This window comes from Anolis carolinensis, unplaced genomic scaffold, assembly GCF_035594765.1.
Source record: "Anolis carolinensis isolate JA03-04 unplaced genomic scaffold, rAnoCar3.1.pri scaffold_10, whole genome shotgun sequence".
Taxonomy (NCBI): Eukaryota; Metazoa; Chordata; class Lepidosauria; order Squamata; family Dactyloidae; genus Anolis; species Anolis carolinensis.
This window is the reverse complement of record NW_026943821.1, coordinates 25,941,426-25,965,547: the sequence shown is the minus strand read 5'-3', so window position 1 is coordinate 25,965,547 and position 24,122 is coordinate 25,941,426. Positions and strand designations below refer to the sequence as shown.

Sequence of the window (24,122 nt, the reverse complement as noted above, 5' to 3'; positions counted from 1 at the left end):
CATATTCTGCCAGGGCATGTTCTTCTTCTTTGACTGCTTTTTTATTATTATTATATGGGTGGCATGAGGGATGGCGGACGGGGAGGGCATCCTTCCCATCCCTCCAAAACAAAGAAGCGGTATTTTGAACAGTTCAAAGATCCTTCCCAAAAATAACCTTTGGCACTGCAGCAGGTTTTGCTCCAGCTTCCTGCAATTTAAATCTCCCCAGGAGAAGAAAAAAACATATGAGCAAAACTTCCTCTTGGAAGGAGAGGAGGGGGAAGAGTCGCCCGCTGCTTAACCCTCTCAGGGCCAGGCCATTGTGCCATCCGGGCATCACATGGAGATATAGGCTGCTAGCAGTGTGCAAACATACATAGTAGGATAGTCTTTAAGATGCCATAACAGCAGTCTTCCCTTTTGCAATAAAATAGACGTGCTTCTGTTCATGACAATTCAAAGAGGAATTTATTGCCTCTTATGAGACCAGCTGTTTGAAAAACTCAAAGCATCCTACACCGTTCTCTGCAGATTGACAGCTAGTGCCACTATTGTTCTGTTTCCCATAATGTTTTCTGACCCCACACCCATAATGTAAGGGATCAGATCTCTGCACATTCATTGTGGACAACAATCTGGAAACCGAACGGAAAGCTGCAATGTTCAGGGCCAACCTGGACGACGTTGAGGAGTCTCAAGCGCCTTCAGATCAGTTCTTTGGCACCAGAGAAAGACTCTGTGTGTTCAAACATAGGCCATTTGGACTGAGGCTGAGGATTGCTCCGGCATTCACAGCCATTGAGAAAGAGGGACCTGGAAAAGCTTCTCAGCTGCAAAGCTCCTTGGACTTAAGACAATCAAAGACTGTAAATGTATGTTTTCCTTTACCCCTTTGAAACTTCCAGCTTATTGGGATAACCTTTTGTGAACAATAAAACCAGTTTTGAGTTATCTACAGTGTTTTGGTCCTTGGGAGTTCCAGTTTCCCTAAAGGAGGGCAAGAAGCAATCCCCTGGGGAAAGATGTCACGTCCATGCCTCTTTCGCTAAGAGTTATAGCCCCAGGTGCGACGGCACAACTTCTCTTCTTTGGAAGCTTTTAAGCAGAGAATTGGCTAAAGATGCAATATAGGTGGTATACCACCCCCTATAAAATTTCTAAATGTTATAAGAACGCATCGGACAAATGCTGGAAGTGTGAACAACAGACGGGCACTTTCTATCATTTATGGTGGACGTGCCCAAAAGCTCAACTTTACTGGAGAGACATTAGTGAAGCCATACAAACAATTTTAAAGATAAAAATCAAAAGAGAACCAGAGTTTTTCTTACTGGGAATGTTAGACATTGATCAGGACAAAAATAAAGAGATTCTGTTTAGTTACTTGGTAACGGCCGCCGGAATAACATATGCCAAGTTTTGGAGACGAAAGGAGATTCCGAATAAGGAAGAATGGCTAAATAAAGTTATGGAGGTGATGAACATGGACAAACTCACATATTGGTTATCTTCAAATCAAGGTTTACCAAAGAAAGAGACTAATTGGGACTTGGTAAAGGACTATCTAAAACAAATGAAATTGGAACCTATCTGCTGATTTAGAGACAATCTTTGAGGTTATCGATGACGAAGGGGATGCGGTGATTTATGAATGTTTATATATATAGTTGTTTTTTCAGGATGAACCAGTTAAAGTTAGATGGAAGTCAACAAAACCTTTTTTTCTCTCTTTCTTCTATCTTATTTCCTACTTTACTATAAACAAACAATGTTCTACCACTTTTGATGTGCAAATTTTTTTTCAATTTTTTCTTCTTTTCTCTCTCTCTTCTACCTTATTTCCTACTTTACTATAAACAAACAATGTTCTACCACTTTCGATGTGCAAACTTTTTTTCTTTCTCTTTCTCATATTCCTTAATATAAAATTTTCAATAAAAAAAAATATTTGACAAAAACAAAAAGGCAGAGGCTAGATGGCCATCTGTCGGGAGTGCTTTGAATGCGATTTTCCTGCTTCTTGGCAGAATGGGAGTTGGACTGGATAGCTCGTGAGGTCTCTTCCAACTCTGGGATTCTATGATTCTATGATTTTGTCGTGACTGGAAGTTCAAGCATAAAATCACACGTGCAAAGATACACTCGTCCCACTTTTTGCGATCTGTGTTGCACCAATACATCTCAAAAGAGCAAGGCACAGAGGGTTAACACAGGGAAGCTTTGCGGTGGGAGAAAGGCTAGCCGATGCCTTGCCCACAGAAGGATGAAGCCAACAATCAGGGCAGCCTGGATGGGAAGGAGTTAAGGCAGGCGAGGGAGGGAGCCAGCCGGCTTCATCTTCCTGCCCTGACCGCCTGCACCGTATATTAGCCAGGCTTCCATGGGAGGTGCTGAATTCACTTGGCCTGTCCATCTGAGAGGCTTCTTCTGGGCAGGACAAGCTGCTGCTGTCGCCCTTCGAATGTACAGCCGTGTTGCTTTGCTACAACTTTGTCCAGATAGGAAGGTAAGTGCTTTTTGGAAGGATCTGGTCTCTCTTTGGACGGTCACACCTGCCTTGAGCGATGCACCAAGGATGCTTTTTGAAGCTGCTTAAAACCTGCATCCCACTGCATCCAGGTCCAAGAGGATGGCAGAATATTTCTTGTAATGTTAATTAATATAATATTAATTTTGGATCCATTCCAACGTGTATATGTGTGCGATTCGGGATGTTATGGCTGGTGAGTGCCTTCAAGCTATTTCCAGCATATGACAACTTTAATGCAAACTTATCAGAAAGTTTTATGGTGCTGAGAAAGTCTGAGTTGCCTAAGCTTGCCCAATTTATTGCATTTTATAGGCTTCATGATTTTATTGTTTATATGTTTTAAATGTATTTATGTTGTATTTTACTGTGTATTACAGGGCTTGGCCCCCATGTGAACTGCCCCAAGTCCCTTCAGGGAGATGGGGCAGGATGCAAGAATAAAGTTGTTGTTGTTGCTATTATTATTATTATTATTATTATTATTTGAAACATAACAAGATGAGTCCACAGCAGACACTCACATGTCGGACACTTCCCAAGTGTCAAGGACTGTGTGAATTATTATTATTATTATTATTATTATTATTATTATTATTATTATTATTATTATTATTATTGACACAGCAAACAAGATAGATATGCTGGATTTCGTATCACAAAATTTATTATTATTATTATTCCTCAGTTTTGAGTGTTCCATAAACTCCTGTATGTTCTCCACTTAACAGTTGCGCATACATGGACCATAATAAAGTTTATTAAACTCCTGTATGTTATTCACTTAACAGTTGCGGGTCCATGGACCGTAATAAAGTTTATATTATTATTATTATTATTATTATTATTATTATTATTATTATTGAAACAACGACATAGTATGACACAGCAAACAAGATAGATATGCTGGATTTTGTGTCACAAAATCACAAGTCAAATTATTATTTTATTATGACACAGAAAACAAGATAGATATGCTGGATTTTGTATCACACAATCACAAGTCGAACACTTCCCAAGTGTCTAGGACTGTGTGATGTATTTTCGGATGATGTGCACAGATCCCAGTAGGGTGGCCTTTTGCAGTTGGCAGATCGTGATTTTGTCAATGTCTATTGTTTCCAAATGCCGGCTGAGATCTTTTGGCACGGCACCCAATGTGCCCATCACCACCGGGACCACCTGTACTGGTTATTATTATTATTATTATTATTATTAATAATAATAATAATAATAACTATTATTATTATAATTATTATTTTATTATGTCACAGCAAACAAGATAGATATGCTGGATTTTGTATCACAAAATCACAAGTCTAACACTTCCCAAGTGTCTAGGACTGTATTATTATTATTATTATTATTATTATTATTATTATTATTATTATTATTATATGAAACACAACAAGATGAGTCCACAGCAGACACTCTGCTGGCTGTTGTATTGGATCGCACGTCGGACATTATTATTATTATTATTATTATTATTATTATTATTATTATTATTATTATGGTTAAGTGGGACTCAAACCCTGTGCTATTTGTAAAGCGACCTTTCTTGTCCTGACACGTGTTGGACTCCACTTCCCATTGTTCCTAACCATGCCAGAACAGGATGATGGGACTTGAGACACAACAAGTCTCGGAATCCAGGGACTCTTGTAAAGAGCAACATTAGTCTTTAAGGAGTGGATTCCGCTCCCTATAACCTAAGGACTGCATTTGATACAGGCATGCAAAACCCCATATCCTACTCCTGTTTGGTGCATTGTTTTGCACTTTTCATGTGTCCCAGTCTGCAAACTGGGACGTGGCTTTTGGGGAGTCTTTTTTCTTCGTCTCTCGGTGTCCCATTTGGCCACAGCTGCCCTGTAGTTAAGATCCCGCTTTGGAGGGCGCGACCCATGCCTTGCCCCAGGCGGCCTTATTTATAGCTGTGGATTCCAGAGGCAAAAGTTCAGCCAAAATTGGTGGCTTGTTTTTGTGTGTCCTGGAGCACTTTCCTCCTCTTTCTTTTCCATAGGGAAAGGGTTCTCAACCTTTTTTAGGCCTTGGAGACCTTTTGGAAGCAAACGTTTCTTGTGAAACTGGGATCACCGGGTTGTTGTGTGTTTTCCGGGCCATGTTCCAGAAGCATTCTCTCCTGACATTTCACCCACATCTATGGCAGGCATCCTCAGGCCCTTTCCTTTTCCCCCTCCGCCGCTTATATGTATTATATACATATAATATTGATAATAATATTACAGTAGAGTCTCACTTATCTAACACTCACTTATCCAACGTTCTGGATTATCCAACGCATTTTTGCAGTCAATGTTTTCAATACATCGTGATATTTTGGTGCTAAATTCATAAATACAGTAATTACTACATAGCATTACTGCGTTTTGAACTACTTTTTCTGTCAAATTTGTTGTATAACATGATGTTTTGGTGCTTAATTTGTAAAATCATAACCTAATTTGATGTTTAATAGGCTTTTCCTTAATCCCTCCTTATTATCCAACATATTCACTTATTCAATGTTCTGCCGGCCTGTTTATGTTGGATAAGTGAGACTCTACTGTATAATGCAATACAATATTATACTACTAATAATAAAATATCATAATATTAATTATATATTATATATTAAATTTAATATTACTAATAATATTACCATATAAGGATATAGTACAATTTAGTACAATTTAATGCTTATATTGTGCTATGCTAATAATATAGTGTATGTTCATTTGATTTGTAAGCCGCTCTGAGTCCCCTGCAGAGTTTGAAGAGCGGGATATAAATGTAGTCAATAAATAAATATTATGTTGCTGTTTATTTTGTACTTATGTTGTTTGGGCCTCTGCCCTATGCAAGCTGCCCCGAGTCCCCGCGGGGAGATGGTGGTGGGGTATAAATAAAGTTTTATTATTTATTATTATATCTGTGGAATGTCCAGGGTAGGAGAAAGAACTAACACCTCCCAACAAAGGATTCCCCCAGGCAGGAACAGCCAGGCTTTGAAGCTGCTAGGCTTTTCAGTGCTAATCAAGGTGTCCAATTACAACATTCACACTTGCCTCCAACAGACAGACAGGAGTTCTTTCTTTCTCCCGCCCTGGACATCATTCCACAGATATATAAGCCCCACTTGCCTAGTTTCCAGCAGACCTCACAACCCCTGAGGATGCCTGCCATGGATGTGGGTGAAACGTCAGGAGAGAATGCTTCTGGAACATAGCCCGGAAAACACACAACAATCCTGGGCACACTGTCAAAGGGACTCTCTGGTTTATCTACAATCCGAGAGGAAGCAAGGCAGGAAAAAATAGGAGAGGCCCGCCTTATCTTTCGTGTCTCAGCCATCTCCAAAACAAAGCAAACTCCACCAGAAAAAAATCATCCCTGGTTGATTCTCCAACCAGGGAAGCGACAGAGCCCAGAGAAGGAAACCAGGTTTGGGCAAAAAGGCAAGACACAAAAGGAGGCTCATATAGGGTGCCGTGGACCCTCTTTCCTTTCCGTGAAGTCTGGAACAAATCCCACCTTCTAGTTTCTCCATGCCTCACAACCTCTGAGGATGCCTGCCATAGATGTGGGTGAAACGTCAGGAGAGAATACTTCTGGAACATGGCCAGACAGCCCGGAAGACATACAACAACCCTGTGATCCCGGCCATGAAAGCCTTCGACAATACAAAGTTGTTATTATTATTATTATTATTATTATTATTATTATTATTATTATTATTTTATGACACAGCAAACAAGATAGATATGCTGGATTTTGTATCACAAAATCACAAGTCGAACACTTCCCAAGTGTCTAGGACTGTGTGATGTATATTATTATTATTATTATTATTATTATTATTATTATTATTATTATTATTATTATTTTATTATGACACAGCAAATAAGATAGATATGCTGGATTTTGTATCACAAAATCACAAGTCGAACACTTCCCAAGTGTCTAGGACTGTGTGATGTATATTATTATTATTATTATTATTATTATTATTATTATTATTATTATTATTATTTTATTATGACACAGCAAATAAGATAGATATGCTGGATTTTGTATCACAAAATCACAAGTCGAACACTTCCCAAGTGTCTAGGACTGTGTGATGTATTTTCGGATGATGCGCGCAGATCCCAGTCGGGTGGCCTTTTGCAGTTGGCAGATCGTAATTTCATCAATGTCTATTGTTTCCAAATGCCGGCTGAGATCTTTTGGCACGGCACCCAGTGTGCCCATCACCACCGGGACCACCTGCACTGGTTTCTGCCAGAGTCTTTGCAGTTCAATCTTGAGGTCCTGATAGCGGCTGAGTTTTTCCTGTTGTTGTTGTTGTTGTTGTTGTTGTTGTTATTATTATTATTATTATTATTATTATTATTATTATTATTATTATTACGAACTGTACTCTGCCATGCATTGCTGTGGCAAATTGTGGTGGTATTGGAAATAAAGTATTGAGGAAGTGGTGGTTGTTAGTATATGTTATTTCCTAAAGCTTGTGAATATACAATATTTCTGGTTGTTTTTTTTTTTTGTTTTTTTGTTTTGTTTTTGTTTTTTTGTTTGTTTTTGTGTCTGTTAAAGGCACTTGCATTTTTGGCTTTTTAAGTCTTTGTCTCTCTGTGGGTTTTTTTTTTTGGTGGTGATCATTCATTGGGTTGTGTGCCATTTTATTGCCAAATTTGGTGTGATTTGGCCCAGTGGTTTTGTTGTTTACTCAGTCCTACAAACGTACATTTTTATATATATAGATTATTATTAATCAGATCTCGTTTCTGTTTACAGGGTTGAGTTCTTATCGCCCAAGCTATTCTCTGTTTACTGGGAAAGGATTCTCTTTGCTCACGTTCGCACTTGTGGATATATTTTGAGGACGTCGGGTGGAATGTGGAATTGCAAAGTTGTGGATTCCAAATGATAAAAAAGCCATGCAAGATCTATCTAGAATCTCATGGACAATGCTGTGATGTATCCTGGACCACTAGCGATCCTTCTGACTTGCCGTTTGACGTGGCCTTCCTTCCTGGTTTGGAACGTTGTACGATCTCTCTGGATTGAAGCCTAAACAGTGACATATAATGCGGCCTCTCCACCCGGAAGATGGGCTTTCTCCTCTGGGGCTGCTCAATCGTGGTGCGGACTATCTTCGTAAGCAGCTGGAAGGAACCGCCGGGATGCGGACCCCAAGCGCCGTAGAAAGATTGGAGGCCGACAAAGCCAAATACGTCAAATCCCAGCAAGTGATCGACAGGCGTCAAGAGCCGGTCTTGCTCTGCTACAGCCTCCAGTCTTCTCCTTGTTGCAGAAGACCTCTCGCTCGACATCAACATGAGTTCTCTCAAGGCTTAGTTGTCACCAAAGACGGTCTTGGGCCCAAGAAGTTGCCTCCAACGCCTCCCTCTCCGCAATCTCCTATTGCACGGAGAGGCGGTGGCCGGCGTTTGCTGAGACCGGACTCGCTGGTCATCTACCGGCAGAAACGGGACTGCTCGGCCGTCAACAAGGAGAACACCAAGAGCTACGGCATTGTCAGGAGGTTGTTTCAGAGCCCGCTTAGGGACGGGCACAATAGCCGGGGTATATTTGGAGCAATGCAAGAGGAGACCCCCATGGTGTGGGTGCCAACGGAAAAAGAGGAGCCAAGAATGGTCCATTCAGTAGTCTCCACGGAAGGTGTTGAGCATCCTCAACGAGATCCAGGCCCAACAGACTCCAAGAGAAAGCTCTGCCTGAGTTCTTCGCTGCCTCTCTCAGAGAAGGAGCGTTTCTTTAACTATTGTGGTCTGGACCGCAACCTGGTGCAAGTCCTGGGAGCCGAGCGGTTCAAACCTGGCACCTGGGACGCACGTTCCTCCGGCCGGTTCCCGGGCAGCGTGGCTTCGGCCAGTTCTCTGCAACACGGCAGCGGAGAGGAAGGGCCGGCCGAAGAGCCGAGCGAGAAGCCGTCCACGTCCATTTCCCTCGTCGAGAGAAACGCCCGGGTCATCAAATGGTTGTACAGCTGCCAGCAGGCCCAGACCGCGGCCAAGGAGTCCACCGTGTGAGCCACGTCCTTGCAATGCCGGGGCCGGGCTGTGGCGCAGCTGGCTAGTAACCAGCTGCTATAAATCACTACTGACCGAGAGGTCATGAGTTCGAAGCCCGGGTCAGGATAAGCCTCCGACCATTAAAAAAAAAATAGCTCCGGCTTGCTGTTGACCTAGCAGCCCCGAAAGACAGTTGCATCTGTCAAGTAGGGAAAATTTAGGTACGCTTTATGCGGGAGGCTAATTTAACTAATCTACAACACCATAAAACTGCTCACGAGGAAAAGAATGAGGAAGAACAGCCACCAATGGACGGTGAAGCAACAGCTCCCCCTGTGGCCGGAATCGTGAAGCTGGAAAGATGTTAAAAATGCCTCTGTGTCTGTCTAAAACTGAATGTTGTTTGTCTATTGGCATTGAATGTTTGCCATATATGTGTTCATTGTAATCCGCCCTGAGTCCCCTTCGGGGTGAGAAAGAAGGGCGGAATATAAATACTGTAAATAAATAAATAAATAAATAAATAGCTCCAGTTGCTAGTGGGGGCACAAGATCTTCAAGATAGGTTTGCATTCCTGGAGTGGGTGTTAGGAATGGTGGGAGTTGCAGTCCAAAACACCTGGAGGGCCCAAGTTTGCCCATGTCTGGCTTAAACCCACGTAATACAAAGAACCTGCCTTTCCTTTGGTGGCACGATAGAAACCCACAAATACTTACAATCAATAAGATCCGCTCTTCCCGCTCAGAGACGGTACAATCCTGCAAGAAGCAATGCAAAGAAAGCTAAAGCAACACCGTCTACACAAGGCACTTTCCAAGCTACAATAATAATAAACATTGAATGTTTGCCATATATGTGTTCATTGTAATCCGCCCTGAGTCCCCTTTGGGGTGAGAAAGAAGGACGGAATATAAATACTGTAAATGAATAAATAAACAATAATGCCGACACAACAAGAAAGACGCCGGATATTCTCGCCTCTCCGTTCCTTGAGGCTCACTTACGTAGGCTCTCATTTCGAGGAAGTTGTGTTGATTTTGTAGATGGTAATACAGTAGAGTCTCACTTATCCAACACAAACGGGCCGGCAGAATGTTGGATAAGCGAATATGTTGGATAATAAGGAGGGATTAAGGAAAAGCCTATTAAACATCAAGTTAGATTAGGATTTTACAAATGAAGTGCCATTTGTAAATGAAAAAATTTGACAGAAAAAGTAGTTCAATACGCAGTAATGCTATGCAGTAATTACTGTATTTACGAATTTCGCACCAAAATATCATGATGTATTGAAAACATTGACCACAAAAATGCGTTGGATAATCCAGAACGGTGGATAAGTGAATGTTGGATGAGACTCTACTGAAAATGGAAGCTTTTATGTCCGCTTCTGAACCAAAGCCACCCTGCAGTTTTTTATTATTATTATTATTATTATTATTATTATTATTATTATTATTATTATTATTTACAGCATTTATATTCCGCCCTTCTTTCTCACCCCGAAGGGGACTCAGGGCGGATCACATGACACATATAGGCAAACATTCAATGCCTTTTAACATAGAACAAAGACAAGACAAACATAGGCTCTGAGCGGGCCTCGAACTCATGACCTCCTGGTCAGAGTGATTCATTGCAGTTAATTGCAGCTGGCTTGCTCTCCCGCCTGTGCCACAGCCCGGAGTTACTCAGGTTTGTGAAACAAGTACAGTAGAGTCTCACTTATCCAACTTTCTGGATTATCCAACTCATTTTTGTAGTCAGTGTTTTCAATACATTGTGATATTTTGGTGCTAAATTCGTAAATACAGTAATTATTACATAGCATTACTGCGTATTGAACTACTTTTTCTGTCAAATTTGTTGTATAACATGATGTTTTGGTGCTTAATTTGTAAAATCATAACCTAATTTGATGTTTAATAGGCTTTTCCTTAATCTCTCCTTATTATCCAACATATTCGCTTATCCAACATTCTGCCGGCCCGTTTATATTGGATAAGTGAGACTCTACTGGAACAGGAACTTTAGTTAGGGTTGTTGAATGTCTTTTGGGCTGTGTGGCCATGTTCCAGTAGTATTCTCTCCTGACATTTCGCCCACATCTATGGCAGGCATCCTCAGAGGTTGTGAGGCATGGATAAACTAGGCAAGGAGGGTAAAAATATATATCTGTGGAGAGTCCAGGGTGTGACAAGAGTCCTTTGTCAGTTGGAAGCCAGCGCTAATGTTTCAGTCAATCACCCTAATTAGCATTGGAAAGGTTTGTCTCTTGCCTGGAGGGCATCCTTTGTTCAGAGTCATTAGCCGTCCTTGGGGCTCCTCTGCCCTCAGAGTGTTGCTTCTTATTTACTGTTCTGATTTTTGAGTTTTTTTAATACTGGTAGCCAGATTTTGTTCATTTTCATGGTTTCCTCCTTTCTGTTGAAGGATTCCCTCCAGGCAAGAGACAAACCTTTCCAATGCTAATTAGGGTGGATACGGGGGCCCGACTATATCACATAGACGGAGGAGACATACTAGCCAAGGTGCCTTTTGCACTGACAACGTGGTGTAGCAGAATGAGCTGGACTTCTACCAGGAAGATTTGGTTTCAACCCCTTCTCCTCCCCTTTAGCTAACTAATTTTGGCCCTTTTACGTCCATTTGGCCTGGCTTTCTTCATTGGGTTGTGATGTAGACACAACCCACTCCTCCCAGTAGCTCCCAACACCCACTCATCCCTTTTTCCTGGATTCAACTGTGACAACGAGATCGTTATTATAATGAGATCATTACACATAATTGATCAGGCAGAGATGGTTTGGAATAATAAGCAACTGGTTGCTGGGGATGCGGATGAGTATATAGAAAGTAATTTATATTATAGTTTTCTCTATGGTTCGTTTCAGTCCCAATGTATGTGGCTCTCTGTTTGTTGTATCTTTTTTGTATTTGTCAAAGCTGGTTTGCTGTGCTACCAGAAGATCTGTATTTCCATGTATTGTTAATAAAAAAGTTGATTACAAAACCTGCCTGGAATATTACCCTGGGAATGGAAACTGTCGGGAAGCCTGGTAGACATTGTGTTAATTTTGGGATTGTGTTCAATTTGATATGTTGCTTATTTTGTTTTCTGTTATCTACTATGTTTTTATGAATGTGAGCCACTCCGAGGCCCTTGTTGGGAGATGGGGCAGGGTATAAATAAATTATTATTATTATTATTATTATTATTATTATTATTATTATTATTATTATTATTATTATTATTATATGGAGGATTGGGGTCATAAAGGTTTCTCATTCACACAATTGCCAAAAGTGGATGTTGACTCAATAGTAAATAAATAACAACAAGCCATCTTGATCTTTGCCCCCAGTGGCAACACATCTTGCCACAGTGTATTCCGAAACATCATCTAGGCATGGAAAGTGGTAAGGATATTGGCCTAGCCAATAAGGAACTTATTCTGGACTATATATATGTATGTGTGTGTGTGTGTGTGTGTGTGTGTGTGTGTATATATACACACACACACATACACACACACACACACATTATATATATACACATACATACATATATAAGCTGTGCCCAGTCACGTGTTGCTGTGGCTTATGGGAATGCTTTGTTGTCCAGGTGGAATAGCAGTGAATAGCCTTGCAGCCTCAAAAGCCTGAACCTTGGCTGTATCCCGGTGCCATTGTGCCCGAGGGGGTTGCTAGGAGACAAAATGGGTGGGGCCTAAAGCGGGCAGGGTCTACCCTTCTGACAAGCAACCAGGGTAGAAAATGGCTCTTCCTCGTCTCTAATTTGGACTTTATTTTCCAGGTTTTTTCATTTGAAAGACATAGATTGGATGAGTATGTCTTTTGTGGCCAAATTTGGTATGATTTGGTTCAGTGGTTTTGTTGTTTACTCAGTCCTACAAACGTACATTACATTTATATATTCTCTAATTTGGACTTTATTTTCCAGGTTTTTTGTTTGAAAGACATAGATTGGATGAGTATGTCTTTTGTGGCCAAATTTGGTGTGATTTGGTTCAGTGGTTTTGTTGTTTACTCAGTCCTACAAACGAACATTACATTTTTTATATATATAGATTTGAAAGAACAGTCTTATGAAGAAGATGGGGAGGACAAGGGGATAGGGAAATGTGGGGCACGCGTGGGAAAGGGGGTGCAAGGAGGGCAGCATCCTAACATCGCGGTGGTTAATACAATGTCCTGGATCCTCCGCATCACACAAGGCTCTTGGGGAGAAAGTGACAGTCCTTGTCCTCTCCTGGAAAGACAAGCATCGCGTCCGAAGTCTGTCCTTCCTGCATCTGTCCTAGTTGCTCTTGGAGACGCTTCTGTTCTTCATCTCGGCCAGTTTGTTGGTCAGGAAGCTCCACTTGAAGGCCATCCCTTCGGCTTCTCGGAGGTCGTTGTCCTGGCCGGTGCCGCCGGCTTCCCCCTCCTCCTCTTCCTCGGCCGCCGAGTCCCCCGACCTGCCTCTGGTGGGCGGCTCTCGGGGGTCCACCATCTTCTCCAGGCCCGAAGGCTGCGGCCACTTCGAAGCAAAGACGTCCCAAAGGCCAGCGGTCCTCTTCTCGGAGGCGGAATCCTCCTCCGGTTTGGCTGCCAAGGGGCTGGAAGCAAGGACAGAAAAATTGAAGGAAGAGAAGGACAAAGAGATCTTCAGCCTTCTCCGCCCAAGGGGTTCCTAAGACCATCAGAAATATGGTGGTCTTTGATTACCCTTCTGGCACCCCCTCGTGACCCCTCCCCCTCCAGGGGTCCTGACCCCCAGGTTGAGAAACGCTGATGTAAATATTCACTCCTAATGTTATATTAATTCCTTCTTATCTGGATTATGTTTTACAAATAATGCATCATAGGGTTGTCCTCAATGATATAATGCTGTTTTCCATTGCCAATCAACAGCTGGTTAGCAGCCAGCTGCAATAAATTATTGCTGACCGAGAGGTCATGAGTTTGAAGCCCGGGTCAGATTGAGTGACGACCATTAAATAGCCCCAGCTTGTTGTTTACCTAAGCAACCCGAAAGACAGTTGCATCTGTCAAGTAAGAAATTTAGGTACAATTAAGAAAAGACTAGGAATGGATGAAGCTGCCTGTTTAAGAGGGTGAGATGAGAAGCCAGCCTCTTGTGATGAAGTCCGTGCCTTTATGACCCACTAAACACCACTTTATAAGCGTATTGGTCTGCTAAAAAAGAAATGTATGGTAGGAGGGAAATGATAGAAATATTTGTCTTACTGGTCAGCACAAGGCTCAGAGGCCAGCAGTTTGTGTTCATCTTCCCGGCTGAACAAGGATGATACAGTCCTCCAGCTCTTGGCTCCAGCTCCTTGGACCTGCAGATCAAAGAGAGGAGAAAATGGGTTGACAGCAGTACCAAGGATAGCAAAAGAAACACCCATATACCTGAGAGATCCATCCATTCCAAGGCTCCATGTGGATACTTGAAACAATGAATGATTGTGAACCTATGGACCATATTCCATTGGGGGGGTGGGAGCATCATCTAAGCCTAGCTTGCTGTTGACTAAGCAGCTCGAAAGATAGTTGCATCTCTCAAGTAGAAAATGTAGGTACCGCTTTATGTGGGGAGGCTAATTTAACTAATTTATGACATAATAATAATAATAATAATAATAATAATAATAATAATAATAATAATAATATAGGGAGGCTAATTTAACTAATTTATGACAATAATAATAATAATAATAATAATAATAAGAAGAAGAAGAAGAAGAAGAAGAAGAAGAAGAAGAAGAAGAAGAAGAAGAAGAAGAAAAACTTTATTTAAACCCCACCACCATCTCCCCACAGGGACTCGGGGCGGCTCACATGGGGCAAAGCCCAGTCAACATAGTTCACAACAGTAACAACATGAATACATTAGCACAATATACACAGGCTAAAACACAATAAGGTAATAAAACAAGAGTTAATACATCAGTAATAATATCAAACCACCAATACAATTCAGTCAACTACATAGGTGGGGGAACTGCAGCAGCAATAATAAGAAGGACCTAGTAAAATTCAGAATAGAATTATAATGAGGATTGTGATCAGCGTGCGGAAAGGAATGAGGAAGTACTCCATCAAGGACTCGGTGTCACAAGCGGACGATGAAGCGTCAGCTCCCCCTGTGGCCGGAATCGAGCATAACTTCATGAGGCCAGAAGTGGGAAAATGTTAAATTGCCTCTGTGTCTGTCTATGTATGTCGTATGTCTAATGACGCTGAATGTTTGCCATGTAGATGTGCATTGTGATCCGCCCTGAGTCCCCTTCGGGATGAGAAAGAAGGGCGGAATATAAATACAGAAGAGTCTCACTTATCCAACCTTCACTTATCCAACGTTCTGTATTATCCAACGCAATCTGCCTCCTACCCAGATCCACACACAGCTGTTTCTCTAGGCAGCAACACGTAGCGGGCCAACACACCCAGCAACAACACAAGTGCAGCCATGCTACAAACAAGTGGCAGACTTGTTATAAAACGTGATGTTTTGGAGCTTAATTTGTAAAATTATAACATAATTTGACGTTTAATAGGCTTTTCCTTAATCCCTCATTATCCAACATTTTTGCTTATCCAACATTCTGCCGGCCTGTTTATGTTGGATAAGTAAGACTCTACTGTATTGTAAATAAATAAATAAATAAATAAATAAAAGAAGCCATTACAAGACTTCTTATTTTATTTTTAAACTGTCTAGGGGCACGTGAGGAAATGTCACTGGGAGAAGAGGAAGCTGTTTCAAGACCAGAAGGTCTTTGTTTAAGTGGGAAATAGAACAAAACACATTTCCCTTCCCCTGCAGCTCTCGGTTGCAACGGCAAAAAACCCAATCCCCTTCCCAGTTGTACTGGGGAAAAGTTAGCTCTGGAGGGGGACATGAGGACACTGAACCTCCAAATAAGAATTTATCACTGCCATGGCATGTTCCTTCACTCCACAAATACCTAGCATTGCAGACAGATTTAAAACATCAGTTGAAAACTTAGAAATATCATTGAAGCACTCAAAGTATAAGGTTCAGTTACTAGTCCGGCCCATTTCTGTATGAAGACTGCAACTTTCCCTTTGCCTCCAAATGAATAAGTTTGAGTTTGCCTCTAACTATAGTGCAAAGTTGTGTTCGTCTTGGTGTACAACCCCACTTGGGAGTCAGTTTGTGGTGCAGTTCTGGAGACACAAAACCGAGTTTCGTTCTGAATGGAAACAACGGCCACTCCTTACCCTCCGTGCCAGTTGAGAAACAGGGTTGGACCCTTCTTCTGTCAGCAGTGTTGAATCTGTGGTTTCCATCAGTTCAGGACTCTCTCTCTGGAAAATAAATAGACTTCAGATACTGCAGAGGAGAGACACCAACACACGGATGGAAGGAGTGGTTGATCTCTGGCCAGGCATTGGATAACTCTAGCGCTCATCCTTCCAAATACGAGCGGTGATGGGAGATGGACTCCCAACAAAATTTGGAAGGCTTGTCTTGATCTACTGGTTGTCTTGTACTTTAGGAAGGTCTTGGGGACCAAATCCAGAAGTGGGCAAAGGAAAGAGTAGGGCAAGGAGTAAAATGGATGGGTCAAAGTGAAGTGAGCATTATTGTCGGTCTGCCTTCAAGTCATTTCCAATGTTTGGAGATGCTAAGGCAGCCCAATTAGGGCTTTTTCTTGGCAGAACTTATTCCAAACAGTTTGCTTTTGCTTTCTTCTGATGCTGAGGAAGTTTGAGTTGACCAAGGCCACTGGGCATGCAGAGGTATACATCTCACCAATATGGACAATTTCCCATCAGGCATAAAATATGTACAACCTGCAAACTAACTTGCATGGTCATATTTCATGCAGTAGCCTGCAAGATACCTTCTGAATTGGGAGCTTGGTTCCATGAGACAACATTAAAATTATGTCCCAAGTGCATATCTTAACCCTATGGATATAATATAATAATAATAATAATAATAATAATAATAATAATAATAATAATAATAATAATAATAATAATATAATAATAATGTGTTTGACTTGTGATTTTGTGATATAAAATCCAGCATATCTATCTTGTTTGCTGTGTCATCATAAAATAATAATAATAATAATAATAATAATAATAATGATAATAACAACAACTTTATTTTTATACCCCGCCTTTTAAAGGAGGGGAGGCTTGATTCTCCAACATGAAAGAATGGTGAAGAGCCTTTACTTATATTGGGCTAAGAGTAGAAGTTTCTCATCTCTGGCTTACAGGTCCTGAATTTGATCCCAGGAGCTTGGGACAGGAAGAGAAATGCCCCATCTATAGTACCATATAATGCACTTTGAAACTGCATTAAATGGTCAGTGTAGGCTGATATAGTGCATTTTAACTGCATTATAAGGATCCACACTGACCATATAATGCAGTTTCAAAGTGCATTGCATGGCACTATAGATAGGGCATCTCTCTTCCCAAGATACAGAAGAGCAACTGCCGGTCAGAACACACCATATTGGACTAACAACAACATAAACGACAACAATAACAATGCCCCCAAGTACTTCTTGAATGCACAGAGGCATTTCCACCACATTTTGGTGATTAGAAAGGCTTCTCTGGGGGGTCAATTGACCTATGCAGCCTGAAAAATCTGTTGGAAATGCCCATCATGGACATTTTGGAACATTTCGAGGAAAAGAACATTTTTTGGGAGGGGGGTGTGGGTCTTCAAATATGGAAGAAATGACTGCATCTCTAGACTGCATTTTGGAGTAAATACATTTTTTTGAAAAGTTGTTTTGCAATAGCGAAGGACTCGGGAGGAACAATCCAGAGCCCATGACTAGAAAGGGAGTAAACTTTGGAAATCAGTTGAGTAATACACATTACAAACAATGCTATTAGGAATCATTGCTTCCTGTGATAGTGATGAAAAATCAGGGTTCAAAAACAGTTCATTCGGGTCTCCCTATCCCGCCCCATCTATGGGACTTCCTTTTAAAACTTGGTGAACTCTGTCTTGAGTTATAAGGGTTTTACTGCCCTCACCTGGTCAGTTTTCTTTTCTTCCTATCTCATTCAAATTTGGACAAAATTAAACAGGAGTAAAACAATTCGGATTCATTAATATTCATTCATAGCCTTCGCACTATAGAATCAATACAGTTTGAAACCGCTTTCACTGCCATGGCTCAATGCTATTGAATCCTGAGAGACGCAAAATTAGGTTAAGGACCTTGTACTCCTATGATTCCATAGCATTGAGCCATGGCAACTAAAGTGGTGTCAAACTACATTCATTCTACAGTGCAGATGCACCCTAAGATGGCTCGTACGAAGCATTATGGTCCTCCTCCCTCAACTGGCTAACTTTGGTCTGAAGATTTCAAATTGTACCATGCTACAATTGCCTTCATCCCCAGACACCACAGCCTTGTGGGTTGGAGATTATGGACATTCAGGTCCAACATCTCTAGAGGACACCAGGTTGAGGAAAACCTCTCTAGATGAAGAGCTTCTTCCCAATAGATAGTAAATGGGAACCCCCAGTAGAGGTTCCTCTACCTCGTCTTCAAGATCCTCTTCTTGTGACTCTCCGCCGAGGGTCTGCATTACTTTGGCTTTGTAGACCTTCCAGAACGCCTGCGTCATCCTGGCAACTGTCCACTCAGCTTCTTCTTCAGGTCTTATGTTCTTCTCCCAGAAGCAGCAGGCCCCACAAAGCAACCTTATGAGATGCCAGATGGTTGGACAGCCTCAAGTCCTACAGACCCCGGCCCCTGCTGTAGCTTTATCTTCTGATCTTTGGTGGTTTAGGTGCTGGTTGCCATCCCGCCTCTGTGTTCATCTGCTTCGGAGACTCTGTCTAGGTTCCAGGCACTCAGGCAGATGCTGGTACGTCCTGCAAATTCACACCTGTCACGGGCGGCCTCCTTCTCAGATCTGGTGTCTTCATTAAAATTTCAGGAGCCTCCAATGCACATCTCAAAGAACAAAAAGGAAACGGATCCATGGCTGACCCAGAATGCCAATGGGCTCCTTCAATGATGGACATCTCGCGGTGCCTTGTCATCCATCCTGTCTCGTTGAGTTCTTCAGAAACTCAATGAGCTGTCTTCTTCTCCATCCTGAAGTTGGGACATTCGTGAGTGGCCCATCCACACGTCCAGACTTGGAAGCTGTGCCCACTTTCCATGCAGAGGACTCGTACCTTCAGAAGAGGGGTGTCTCCACGCAGCAATAGAGAGTCCAACCCCTACTCCCCACCACTACCACCAGCACCACCAGTTCACCCCAGGCAGACTCTTCTCTCCTGCTCTGGAGTCCTTAGGGAAGCCTCATTCCCGCACCGCTAGGCTCTTGCATTACACGCCATTGTCTGCACCCTGTAACCGATCTCCCCCAAGAATGGGCTTTGGAACGTGGTAGCTCGGCAACAGGCTCAAAATAGCGCCTGGCAGCTAAATTATTTCGTAGGGCTGGTAGCCTCTCAGGCCTCTGTTCTTCTCCTTCATGGATCCAGTTTCCGTCTTAGACAGAAAGCTTCTCTCCACCAGCCGGAGTCGCTTCTTGCAAACCACGAGTGAACAGGAAGCAAACCACGAGCCTTGCTTGCTATTCTTTCTCCCAAAAAGTGTCTTACTTTGTCCGTCGAGACCCAAATCAGGCTGAGTTGTAGGACAGAAGGAAGGAGGCTCCTCTTCCCATCACCCACCGTGCTTTTAGCCCAGCCCCAAACCCCTTGGCTAATGACAGAGGTCTGTCTGCCGCCTTTACATGTCTGTAAATGTATTATTGATTCCCTGGCCGGCAGAGTAATGTGATCACGAGTTGTTAACCGACTGAGGGCTGTTGCTTTTGTCCTGCTCTTGACACCCTCCATGCCGGGATCCATATTTCCTCTGCTAATGTTGCTTCGACATGTGCCTTTCTCCCCGAAATGATGAGTCTGGGAATAGCAGAATTCAGGGCAATGGGGTGACACATAGGGTCCTTGCACTTTGGGAGACAGTCATGGCGAAAAGCACTGTGACTACGCAATTGCGGGGGTCACAGCCTGACATTATGACCTCTGGCAAGTCGCTGCATTATAATGGTCAGTGCAGACTTGAACCGCATTGACCTGGATCATATGAATCCACACTGCCATATAACCCAATACAGTTAGTCTGTATTCTGAAGCTGATGGGGCCACTGTCTCAACTTCAGAGGAAGGCAAAGGAAAACTACTTCTGAACAAAAATTGCCAAGAAAACTTTTGAATCTTAGGCCTGCCATAGGTGGGGAATTACTCCAACACATACAAACAGATTTAAAGGTAAAGGTAAAGGTTTCCCCTGACGTTAAGTCCAGTTGTGTTCGACTCTGGGACTTGGTGCTCATCTCCATTTCTAAGCCGAAGAGCCGGCATTGTCTGTAGACACCTCCAAGGTCATGTGGCCGGCATTTTCAAAAAAATTAAGTGGATACATAAAACTGGACTTATTTGAGAAGACTTAGTAAGGTTTTTATATTCATTTATTTTGTGTAAGGACTCGTCCATTCTTCACCCACCTACCCTAAAGACTAGTTTTTGGAGGAATCTCCCTTCTTTATCAACCAGCAAACCATCAATCATAACAATAGGTGACTATTTAATATTTCCCCACAAATCGGTCCTAGAAGCTTGCTTTACACAGTGGCAGGGTGGGAAGCAGTGCTTCTGGTTAGAAGTTCATCTTGCCCTTGGCTCCAGTCCCATTCTTAGACAGGAACAGATGTCTGTCATTGGAGATCAGACTGTTTTTTGTGCTGGGGAGGGAAGGCAGACATTTGTGACAATGCTACCAGGGAGGCCAGTAAATGCTGCCATTGATACTGCCATGCTTATGCTCTTCTCACTTCCCCACCAACATTTGAGACTTAAATATGGATTTATCTTAAGGGATATGGAACCGCGGTGGCGCATGGGTTAAACTGTTGTGCTGGCTGAACTCTTGACCTGAAAACCTAAAAGTCGGTGATTCAGGGTGAGCTCCCGTCTGTCAGCCCCAGTTTCCCATGCGGGGACATGAGAGAAGCCTCCCACAGGGTGGTAACACAACCGGGTGTCCCCTGGGTAATGTCTCTGTAGATAGCCGATTCTCTCACACCAGAAGCGACATGCAGTATATTCTCAATTTGCTTCTGATACGATAAAAAAATCTTAAGGAATAGGATTAGTGAGGCTTTGGCTTGAGAATTCTTACGATCTTTAGTTTTAATAATATGAACTATATATTATATATTACATGTAATATTATTAATAATATTACAATATATAGATATAATACAATATGGTAATTTATTGCCAGTATTGTGCTATGCTAATAATATAATATTTTATGTAAATTTAATTTGTAAGCCGCTCTGAGTCCCCTTCGGGCTGAGAAGGGTGGGATATAAATGTATTAAATAAATAAATAAATAATAGATTTTCAAGGCCTTTAAGCTCAGTTCCATCCAAACGCACTCCAAAATTCATTCTGATATCTTTTTTAGAGCAACTACAATTCTCCTCCCTTAATTAGGCAATAACAGATACATATTTATGGAAACAGTTGTAAGATGGGGGGTAGACTACCGTATCCAGTTCAAAGCCCAGGGGAAATTGAGGTCAGCAGCATCTAATGACCCAAACTGAAACCTGGGAGGACACCGGGGTTATCGCCCTTTGCTTGCAAAGAGCCCTATGAGATCTTTTGATGGCCAGGCCTCGGGGCTTAGATTTCCTCCACGGAGGATTAGCGGAACACCAGGAACAACGGTTAACAAGGGTCAAAGAGTCGTCCTTTTACAATGAATGGACATTAATCAGTAGTGAGCGGCAACACAATCTCCCCATGGAATTACATTCCGCTTACTTTCATCTCAAAGGCTTAAAAGTGGAATTCCAAGGAAGAATAAAAAGCTGGGAAGTAATGGAAAACTTGTTTTTGTTTTCAAAGGATTGTGGATCCTACATCAGACCAGGAAGCCAATTATCACTTTTTAAATTAACAGTCTCTGAGCAGTTTATAGTATTACCCTCCCCGCAAACCAAAGCAGTTTACATTAATAATTACAGGTCGAGTATCCATTTATATCAAATGTTTGGGACCAAAAGTTTTAGATACTGGATTTTTTTTTAGATTGTGGAAAGCTTGCATTTCCATTCATGTACATGCAGTATCTTGGAGGTGGGACCCAAGTCTAAACTCAAAATTCATTTATGTTTCATATACACATAGCCTGAAAGTAATTTTATACACAATATTTTAATAATTTGTGAATGGAACAAAATTTGTGCGTACACTGAGCTACCAGAAAGCCAAGAGGGCACCATCTCAGCCACCAATGGGGACAACTTTGGATTCTGGAGTATTTTGGATTTCAGACTTCTGGATAAGGATTGTACAGCTGTAATTAAATAACACAATGGCAATAAAAGAGTAAAACATTTCATTTCCTCCTATAACTAAAGTGACTTTCGAAGACATCATCTATAAAAACTGACACCAAAACAAACATAGCAGCAAGATAATTGTTTTAATTGTTTTAATGAAGTGCCCATGCAGATCTTTGGGAGGGGGGAAGTATTTCATTTAGTTATTGCATGCTTGAGTAAATTCTCGTACTATAGTATATTATGAAATAGCAGGATATACTTTTTAAAGGCACCATAATAAAAGAGATAAATACAGTGTGCCCTTAGTATCCACTGCAGTTTAGTTCCAGACCCTGTGGATATCAAAATCTACAAATGTTCAAAAGCCATTATATACCTTCTTATAGCAACACCAAAGGCATTCCAAGTGGCCAGTTACTGGTCAAAGGACATTTAGAATAATGCCAAGTTTTTTAAACTTTGCTTGTGTTTCAAATACATTACAAGTGTGCCCTCGGTTCGCTTCTGACACGATAAATAAATAGCCGAAGAGCTGCCGTTGTCCGTAGACATCTCCTATTGATCTATTTCCATAGTAAAGGATTAACCTGTTGCCTATTTTAACTTTATTGCACTTTATTCCTTGTTTCCATGTGTATGCCTTCCCCAGCACTTTAATGGGACAATAGTTGTGGTATCTACCTCTCCCCGATTGTATCTGACACTACTTGCACTTTCTTTGGCCCAGTTCTTTTTAGGAGCCAACGCAGGATTTTTTAAAATCAAAGTATGTTTATTGTATGTGACCCCTTTGCTTTTATTTATTTATTTATTTCCATCATTTCTATCCCGCCCTTCTCACCCGAAGGGACTCACGGCGGCTTACAAAACTGGCAGAATTTGATGCCAATACACAACAATACGAAAGAATAAAAACATAAGCAGTTAAATACAGATTTAAAACAATACAAAATACTTGAGCCATTAATCCACAAAAAAATGACTCGTTTTATTGTTTGATTGAATTGTTTTCGTGTCGAGTTTTTACATTGTCTGTTTAGCACTTTGTTGATTTTAAATTGTGTAACTACCTCTACCACGCTGAAGTTTTTCCTCTGGGCCCAGCTCCGCGTTTTTAGGCCTGTTTTTAACCATTTTATGCCGTGCGCTGACTTTTATAACTGTTCATTGATGTTATGTTTTTATTGATATGACATTGTTTTATTGCTGACCTTGTTTTATTGTTTTATTGCTGTTATTGTATTGTTGTCGGGCATGGCCTCATGTAAGCCGCTCCGAGTCCCTTCGGGGAGATGGGGCGGGATATAAAAATAAAGTTATTATTATTATTATTATTTTGCCTGGGCTTGGCGCCAGGTCAGCCGCCCCGAGTCCTTTCGGGGAGATGGGGCGGGATATAAAAATAAAGTTATTATTATTATTATTATCATTATTTTGCCTGGGCTTGGCGCCAGGTCAGCCGCTCCGAGTCCCTTCGGGGAGATGGGGCGGGATATAAAAATAAAGTTATTATTATTATTATTATTTTGCCTGGGCTTGGCGCCAGGTCAGCCGCCCCGAGTCCTTTCGGGGAGATGGGGCAGGATAAAAAAAATAAAAGTATTATTATTACAGTATTATTATCAACTCACATTTACATGTTTTCGCACTGCTAGGTTGGCAGAAGCTGGGGCTAACAGCGGGAGCTCACCCCGAGCCCCAAATCTGAACCGCCAACCTTTGGGTCAGTAAGTTCCGCAGCTCCGCGGTTTAACCCACTGCGCCACCGCAACCCCTAGAATTAAACATAGAAATATTAATTTTTAAATATATATATATATATATTTATATACAAGTAAAAACCAAAAACAAATAAACATTGAAATCTACCTTTTATTAGGGCAGGCTTTGGACAACCTGGGCCTTCCAGGTGTTTTGGACTTCAACTCCCAGCATTCCTAACAGCCTCAGGCCTTTTCCTTTCCCCCCTCAGCCGCTTAAGCGGCTGAGGGGGGAAAGGAAGAGGCCTGAGGCTGTTAGGAATGCTGGGAGTTGAAGTCCAAAACACCTGGAAGGCCCAAGTTGGCCCAGGCCTGCTTTAACGCGTCTTTTTAAGCTTCAATTCCTGAGGCCTGTCTTTCCTCAGTCTCCCGCCCAAAGAGTCTGATGACGTTACATTAC

The 24,122-nt window shown here is 41.8% G+C and overlaps 2 protein-coding genes across 5 annotated transcripts; one reads left to right on the top strand and one right to left on the bottom strand.

The window, feature by feature from the left end:
- Positions 1 to 2,337: 2,337 nt before the first annotated feature.
- Positions 2,338 to 11,772, top strand: fam110d (family with sequence similarity 110 member D). The gene is made up of 2 exons (XM_003227376.4): positions 2,338 to 2,488; positions 7,316 to 11,772. The coding sequence occupies exon 2, from the start codon at positions 7,609 to 7,611 to the stop codon at positions 8,572 to 8,574; it is 966 nt and encodes a 321-aa protein (XP_003227424.1). The 5' UTR covers positions 2,338 to 2,488; positions 7,316 to 7,608; the 3' UTR covers positions 8,575 to 11,772.
- Positions 11,773 to 12,486: 714 nt separating this feature from the next.
- On the bottom strand, positions 12,487 to 24,077 carry cunh1orf232 (chromosome unknown C1orf232 homolog). 4 transcript variants are annotated; one of them, XM_062962749.1, is made up of 6 exons: positions 23,832 to 24,077; positions 23,594 to 23,736; positions 21,868 to 21,973; positions 15,815 to 15,901; positions 13,811 to 13,908; positions 12,487 to 13,179 (listed from the first exon to the last, which is right to left on the bottom strand). In XM_062962749.1, exons 4-6 carry the CDS (start codon positions 15,881 to 15,883, stop codon positions 12,879 to 12,881), a joined length of 468 nt encoding a protein of 155 aa, XP_062818819.1. In that variant the 5' UTR covers positions 15,884 to 15,901; positions 21,868 to 21,973; positions 23,594 to 23,736; positions 23,832 to 24,077; the 3' UTR covers positions 12,487 to 12,878. The 4 variants fall into 4 exon arrangements, with proteins under 4 accessions (XP_062818819.1, XP_062818818.1, XP_062818821.1 ...); XM_062962748.1 differs by lacking the exon at positions 21,868 to 21,973; XM_062962751.1 differs by lacking the exons at positions 21,868 to 21,973; positions 23,594 to 23,736 and having other exon boundaries at positions 23,832 to 23,893.
- Between the last annotated feature and the right edge of the window lie 45 nt (positions 24,078 to 24,122).

Bases quoted from the DNA above. Each gene is read 5' to 3' on its own strand.
- fam110d (XM_003227376.4), top strand. From the start codon at position 7,609: ATGCGGCCTCTCCACCCGGAAGATGGGCTTTCTCCTCTGGGGCTGCTC.
- cunh1orf232 (XM_008120568.3), bottom strand. From the start codon at position 18,208: ATGACGCAGGCGTTCTGGAAGGTCTACAAAGCCAAAGTAATGCAGACC. The intron at 15,902-18,121 runs GTAGAGGAACCT...TTTATTTTCCAG, and splicing joins AAGAGGATCTTGAAGACGAG to AGAGAGAGTCCTGAACTGAT. The intron at 13,909-15,814 runs GTAAGGAGTGGC...TTTGATCTGCAG, and splicing joins TTTCTCAACTGGCACGGAGG to GTCCAAGGAGCTGGAGCCAA.